The following is a 7,420-nucleotide window of genomic DNA, read 5'->3' as shown; positions in this document are numbered from 1 at the left end:
CCCCCCCCCCCCCCCCCCCCCCCCCCCCCCCGCTAAACCAGTTCTTCTGGGTAGTGACCAGTCTTTCGTCTAGAGTGAATAGATTTCCTGTAGCTGAGTACTCAGTCAACTAGTGTCAGCCCTGTATCTCTCTGTGTGGGTACTTCAACCCAACATGGAGGCAAACAGGAAACAGAGAAGGCAAAAAGCTGCATGTACAAGACTGAGTTTTTGGCCTGACACAGATTGAGTTCACATCACAATTCATAAATTGTACAGACATTCCCAAATCATCACAAGGGTCCATGCGGTTTTTATTTGATCTTTCAGCAGCTTTTCCTCAATAAACCACAGTATAGTGTTGTCATCTGTGGTTGGTAAAATCACACTACCAAAAAAATGTGTGTGTCTCTGTGGGAGGGAAGAGCAATGTTGGACAGAGGAGGACAAAGGAAAGGGACAGAAAGAAATTGCCAGGTTTTAATTAATCTCTGTGCTTGGCCACGGTGTTAATGAAGTCAGTGTAAACTAAGGGAACCCAGCTCAGTACCCACAGCTAAATGGTCACATAAACCTAGATGAAATAGGCCTTTCTAGGTCTTTAGCCTATAAAAGAAAGTAAATATACTATAATTAGGAATAAATTGGTTAAGCAGTGTTACTAAAATATTTCAACTTTGTTTCAGTACTTAGTTTTAGGTTTGTCTTTTTTTCATTAACAAAAATCAAACTGTCGTGCCCCAGGGTATCATTTTTCTCTAGTATCTCATAGACTTTAAGGTCAGAAGGGACCATGATGATCATCTAGTATCTCAATGTAGCATCAAAATTTTGAGTTCTGTGTCTACACTTATACACTATGGAGACACTGCTGCAGCTGCATTGCTGGAGCTCTTCAGTGGAGACAGTCACTGCTGTGATAGAGCGGTTTCCCCATCACTGTAGTAAATCCTCCTCCCTGAGAGGTGGTAGCTTGGGTCCATGGAAGAATTCTTCCATCAACCTAGTGCTGTCTATACGGGGGGTCAGGTTGGCTTAACTGTGTAATTCAGGGGTGTGTGCTTTTCACACTCTGGGCGATGTAGCTGTGTTTAATGACCTGGCCTTAGTGATGTCCCTAGTTTTGGTGCACATGTGTGGTCATGTTTCTAGAGGTCTTTCAAGCCTTCCTACTCACTGTTGTGCTTCCAGTTAGTCATGATGCTAATGAATATTTCTTTGCTGATTGTGTTAGATTTATGTAGAATTCAACCTACACAAGGCTTGTTTTGTCACTTAAAACTCTTCTCTACTGATTTAGAGTTACCTACCTTTGGGAACATGAATCCCTATTTATGCTGCAGGTTTCTAATCGGGAGAGCAATCTACAGCTGCTACCAACTGCTAAGAGAAGTTGCACACACAGACTCAACAAGGATATTGTTTTAACTCTTGTAGTAATGCTTCTGTATTTATTTAATGTGCAGCCCCTGTGCTTCCTGGGGCATATCAACAAAGTCAGTCCCAAGGGTATGGATACATGCACCAGACCAGTATGTCATCTATGAGGTCGATGCATTCACAGCCACATTCAGCAGGCTTGGTGAGTATTTAATTGAAAGAATCATTCCTTTCAGTGCACCCCTCTTTAGCTACTGGTAAATGTCTTGTAAATATAAATCCGCTGGTAACCTTTGCAATCCAGAATTGGGAACCTTGGGAAATAATCATTCTTCTGGATTCCTTCATATTGTACTTATTTTCAAATTAAAGAAATACTTTTTTGGCTTTTTCACATGTTCCTAACTGCAGGTAAAATATGCATAGGATTAGGTGATGCAGAGAAGTAGCAAGAGATTTTTATCTCAAAAACTAAATGATGTGAATTTAGATATGTGCTCCAAAGAACAATGAAATTATCCACATTATTCATATACTCTAGAAAGCAGAAAATGTTGAGGTAGCACTTTTTCACACAATGAACTAAGTAATGAGGTTTCCATTTGCTGTTGTTTTTAATCTGTCTGACCAAATAGACACACAGAAATTTAAAGCTGGAGGGAATGTATAGTTCTAACAAGGCCATCTTTGTGCTTTTTGCAGGTGAACCTTGTTTTTTAGTTGGTATAGCTAGCTACGGTATTGGATGTCAATGAGGACTTACAAAAGATTTCTGAAAATTGGGCTTGTGCATATTTGTTTGCTTCTTTGATTTCTTTTCTTAAGATTTTTTTAAAATTACTAACATTTTTAACATTTCTTATTGTGGTAGTGACTAGAGGCCAAATAGCTCAGAGCTCCATTGTTTTTAGCTTAAGACTATCAGAAATGTCACTTTTGGTTTTCCCTTTTCTTTGCTGGCAGATCTACAGGATGTTTCGGAAGATGTATATTTGTTAGCTCTCCCACCTTAATTGAAGTTGCAGGATGTTGAATCATTAACAAAGATTAGAGCTGGCCAGAAAATGGAATTTTAGTTCCATGAAAATAATTGAGTTTTCAGAAGTGTTTTCATCCCAAATCAGGACAAAATGCTAAAAACTCAGACATTTTCACAGAACTAAAATTCAGCTATATGTTGTTTCAGAAACACCAAAACGTTCCCCCCAGCAAAAACATTTTGGTATTTTCAAACCGTGTTCTGCCCAGCTGCCTGTCCAGCAAGACAATCGAGCAGCCAACTAACCAGGGAGCTGGGCAGCCTGCCTGCCAAGCAGACAAACTGGTACATGGGAATATTACAACTGTGCTTCCACCCTTATATGCAGATAACTCTCATTGCTATCAGTGGGTGTTTTGTGTATACAATGACTACAGATTCATGCCTTTGATGGGATACCAGATAAAGGAGTCAAGTTTGACTCACTTTACAACCCCCTCCTCCCCCCGCACGCAACCTCTTTCTTACGCCCTACTGTGCTTTCAGTACCTGTTTAACTTACTCTTGATTAGAGGAATAATTCACTTAAATGCATTTTTTAAATCCCTTATTTGAGTCATTTAAACTACACTCTGAAGCGATAATTAGATAAATGCCAACTGGATTATTACAGAATTTTTTTTCTGACAGCCATTTACCACCTAATTAGGTCTTAAAGCCATAAATTTGGGTTTCTCAGCAGCATTAGGGGCCCTAATAATTTTTTTTTAAATGTGGCGTTACCAGCTTGTCTTTACAACTTTGCAGCACTGTGATGCTATCAAGCTGGTTAAAAGGCATCACATGACAAAGAATTGAAATGCATGTCAGATGATTGATTCCTTTATGAGGTCTCTGCTCATGGCACACGTTAAATGGATTAAAAGCCAGCTAATTGATTGGTATCAAAATGTAACTGTAAACAGGGAACTGTCATTGAGCAAGTCTGTTTCCAATGGGGTCCCTCAAAGATCCGTTCTTTTGCCCTGTGCTATTTAACATTTTTATCAATAATCTGGAAAAAAACATAAAATCATCATAGATAAAGTTTGCAGCTGAAACAAAAATTTGGGGAGTGGGAAATAAGGAAGAGGACAGGTCACTGATTCAGATCTATCTGGATCGCTCGGTAAAGTGGATGCAAACAAACAATATGCGTTTTAATATAGCTAAATGTAAATGTACACATCGAGGAACAAAACATGTAGGCCATATTTAAAGGAAAGGGGGACTCTATCCTGGGAAGCAGTGAAACTGAAAAAGATTTGGGGGTCATGGTGGATAATCAGCTGAACATGAGCTCCCATTGTGATGCTGTGGCCAAAAGAGCTAATATGATCCTTGCATGCATAAACCAGGGAATCTCGAGTAGGAATAGGAAGGTTATTTTAACTCTGTATTTGACACTGGTTTGACCACTGCTGGAATACTGTGTCCAGTTCTGGTTCCCACCACAAATATTTACCCAGTCATCCTGACATGTTTGCAGGCCTTGTCTTCGCTAGGAACAAAAAGGTGTGTTCTTAACTCATGTTAGCTAACTTGAGGTGGAATCGTAGTAAAGGTGAAGCAGTTTGTAGTGTTCATGTGAGGTGGCAGGTCGAGTTAGCTAACTTGAGTTAAGAACACGTCTTTTCTCTTAGTGAAGACACAGCCTGTTTGGGATCATCCAAGCAGGGACAGAAACAGTACCATGTGGTTTAGATGGCCAGTCATGCAGCATGGATAATTAACTATGGGTAGTGAATACATAAGGCATCAGTAGTGGTGAATATTTCCAGAGCGAAATGTGTTTGCATGGTGTACGTAAGGCATATGTTCGTAAAAATCAGTTTCATGACTGAATTTGTTGAATAAATTATTTGGCACAAATAGTCCACCCAGTTATATTCAGCACATACCTCTATGATAGTATAGACTGCATTCTCTCTGCATGTGGGTTTGAATTCTATATTTGAGCTTACTAAAGACGGTGCTGTGTGTATATGTATGAGACAGAGAAGCAATGTCTGTCAGTAGTAGGTTCTTCATGGCCCTGTTTCTTTTCCTTCAACAGAGAACATACAGAGCTATGTATGACTACAGTGCTCAAGATGAAGATGAAGTTTCCTTCAGGGATGGGGACTATATCATCAATGTGCAACCAATTGATGATGGCTGGATGTATGGTACTGTTCAGAGAACTGGGAAAACAGGAATGCTTCCAGCAAATTACATTGAGTATGTTAACTAATTTTTGTCCCTAGTCCTTTGAGCTTTATTCTGATTTACTCAAAACTTAACCCTTTTGAAACAAAATACTCAGAAGAAACTTTTAAGACCACATGTTCATTACTTTATCACTAATATAACAATCTGATGTAAGAATCACAATCTGACACACATATCCAAACAATATGGCTTATAATAATACTTTGTAAGAACAAAAGACATATGTGGAAGCCCGGTGCTGCCAATTCTGTAAAGGTTTCCATCCATTAGCTATAAAGGAGAAATGTCTTTTTCTTAGATTCTCATTTAAATGTAACCATAACATGGATTCTTTTCTTATGTCACTCTGAAATCACAAGAGGCTAATACTTTCAATTTAGTAACACATTCTAATAATTTTTGAAGCTGTTTAACATAGAGCATTTAACATCCCAATAAAAATGATGACTGGATAATACAGCCTTTTAAGTAACAGGAGATAACGTGCTGGTAAAAATCCTACTGCCCAGCAGCCTTATAAGAAACAAAAAGTCTGTCTCTTGACAGTGAAAGTTCCCAACTCTCACTTGCCCACATCACCACACCACACTGATTCCTGGGTCTTACATTGGCTCTCCTTCATGACTGTGCCCTTAGCGCCTGTCAGTTTTGCTTGCATCCCAATCCATCAGTTTTGATTGTGCCTTGATTCCTGGCAAATCTGTGTCTTTTTCACAGCATATTTCCCACTGGCACTGTTCAGCGTGCAGAGCCAAATTGCCACCTCTTCTGTTTCCCTTAAATAATACTTGAGAGACCAGGTGGGTGCGGTAATATGTTTCACTGGATCAACTTCTGTTGGTGAGAGAGACAAGCTTTTGAGCTTACACAGAGCTCTTCTTCAAGCTCAAAAGTTTTGTGTGTCTCACAAACAGAAGCTGGTCCAATGAAAGATATTACCTCACCCACCTGGTCTCTCTAATATCCTGGGACTGACATGGCTACAGCAACACTGTATACATTAAATAATACTTAACATTTAGATAGCAATGTCCATCTTCAAAGCACTGTACAAACAATTTCCATTACATCCTTTATCCTTAACTATCCTGCTGAAAATAGCCAGTCTTAGGGCCATGCACTATGTGGCCTCATGAAGCTTATAGTTACATCCTTCATGCTTACCACAAGTGACTTGCTTAATGTCTGCTTTGGGGATAAAACCAACATGTACCCACCCCTGCTGCAAAAGAGTCCTGCACCTGTGTAGAAAAGTTGAGAGGAGCTCTGATTTTATGATACATTACAGTTCAATGGCCTATTGCTTGAGTTCCTTCCAAAACACTGGCTCTAGTTGTGACATCACTTGGTTGTCCAAACGTGGGTTATATGTTCACCGACTGATTAATGAAAGACAAACATCATTGACTGCTATTGAGTTTATTTTTTTCCTCATAGCTGGCACCAAAGCAAAAACTAAACAAACAAAAATCCTACCCACCTCATTCCAGCTTCCTCCCCAAAACCAAAAAGAGGAAAAGCTGGTGAATATTATGAGGCAGTTAGCAAAAGGAAAGTTATAGACTATGTTTTAGCTCCTAAGATTGATCCTTAGATCCAACCAACTTCTTTATTCCTGCATAAAAAGTACTTAGATTCCAGGATTCAGTACCAAAAATGGAAATATTTATTGTCCCAAATTGTTTATGCAAAAGATTCCATTTTGGCTTTTTAATACTTCTCTTCCACCTTAAACTACATTCAAAGTAAGATGAAAAAGGAAAACTAAAGTGATTATATTCTCTTCAACTTTGGATCAGCTAAGCCATTAGTAGGAAACAGTATAAACATTACAGGCCTGATCATTTTGTTTACTCACAAAGTGCCAGGTATTTTATTTCTGTTGTCCATTGGCTTGTGGTCAGGACTGAAGGATCCAGGTGTGATCCTAATCATTGGGGCACAACAGCTAGTCGCAATATAACGTGGCCCTGATCCTGCTCATTGTATTCCTCCCTTGCCGTTCTCTTACAGGATCAGGTCCTAAGTCAGAGGGAGCACAAAATCATGTAAAGTGTCATGGAGGAGTTGGTGCATGTGTATGTGTGTGTGTGTGTAAGGAACAAAATGTTTTTTTCTGTACTTAGATCTGAATTAAAGATGGTAGCCATTTAGTAGCCATCCAGAGGTTTGAAGCTGCACTGGCCTTCCTGTATGTTTTAGTTTTTAAAAATTGAACTAAATTTATGCTGTGTTTATAGAGAATTTTCTATTTCTGATTTCAAAAAGTCAGCCTGCCTGCATTATTTCATGTAACAATAACGAAGGAAGGCAGTAAGTATTCATTATGTTAAAAGCAACCCACCAGTGCAAGACATCTGCCAGTTCTGCTTTGCATACAGTTAAAAGGCAGCAAGCTTCTTCACTTCCATTGTATTGTTAGTAAGGGAGAAAATCCCAAGCTGCAAGACAGAGAACAGCACATGTCTAGGATTGTGGGTTTTTTTAAAAAAAAGTAGTCCATAAATATTGAAAAGTAAGTGGGACAAGGATATTTTCTTGTCAGACAAAGAATTCCATGGGTGAAGCTCCCCAGGAGCAATTAACTTCAGAGAGTGGTTAGAAGCAAGAAAAATGACTCTGTAAAAGTGAACCCTGGATCTTCCGTATTAGGCACCACTGCTGTTACTACACTGTGGTTTTAAAATTCTGCAGAAGACTTGGGAGTTTTGTACATGGAGCAGCTGCAGCAACAGGCCCTTATTCTTTATTGGTGTTTTCCATGTCAAATTTGCTAGCTTGGCAAGTCAAACAGCTTCATTTAAATTGCGGACACTTTAAGCTCAGCCTAAA

At 39.2% G+C, this 7,420-nt stretch overlaps 1 protein-coding gene across 1 annotated transcript in view; it reads left to right on the top strand.

Annotated features, from left to right (window-relative positions):
• The window catches only part of NEBL (nebulette), a 317,215-nt gene extending 311,819 nt beyond the window's left edge, over nt 1-5,396 (top strand). The window contains exons 7-8 of the mRNA XM_026649333.2: nt 1,446-1,561; nt 4,434-5,396. Coding sequence (XP_026505118.1) covers nt 1,446-1,561; nt 4,434-4,610 — 293 coding nt within the window. The 3' untranslated portion in view covers nt 4,611-5,396. The remainder of the gene's footprint in view (nt 1-1,445; nt 1,562-4,433) is intronic.
• Nucleotides 5,397-7,420: the final 2,024 nt, after the last annotated feature.

This window comes from Terrapene carolina, unplaced genomic scaffold (genome assembly GCF_002925995.2).
Source record: "Terrapene carolina triunguis isolate 2854851 unplaced genomic scaffold, T_m_triunguis-2.0 Scaffold84, whole genome shotgun sequence".
Classification (NCBI taxonomy): domain Eukaryota; kingdom Metazoa; phylum Chordata; order Testudines; family Emydidae; genus Terrapene; species Terrapene triunguis.
Note: the sequence above shows the minus strand (reverse complement) of the source record. Positions and strands in the feature narration are given on the sequence as shown.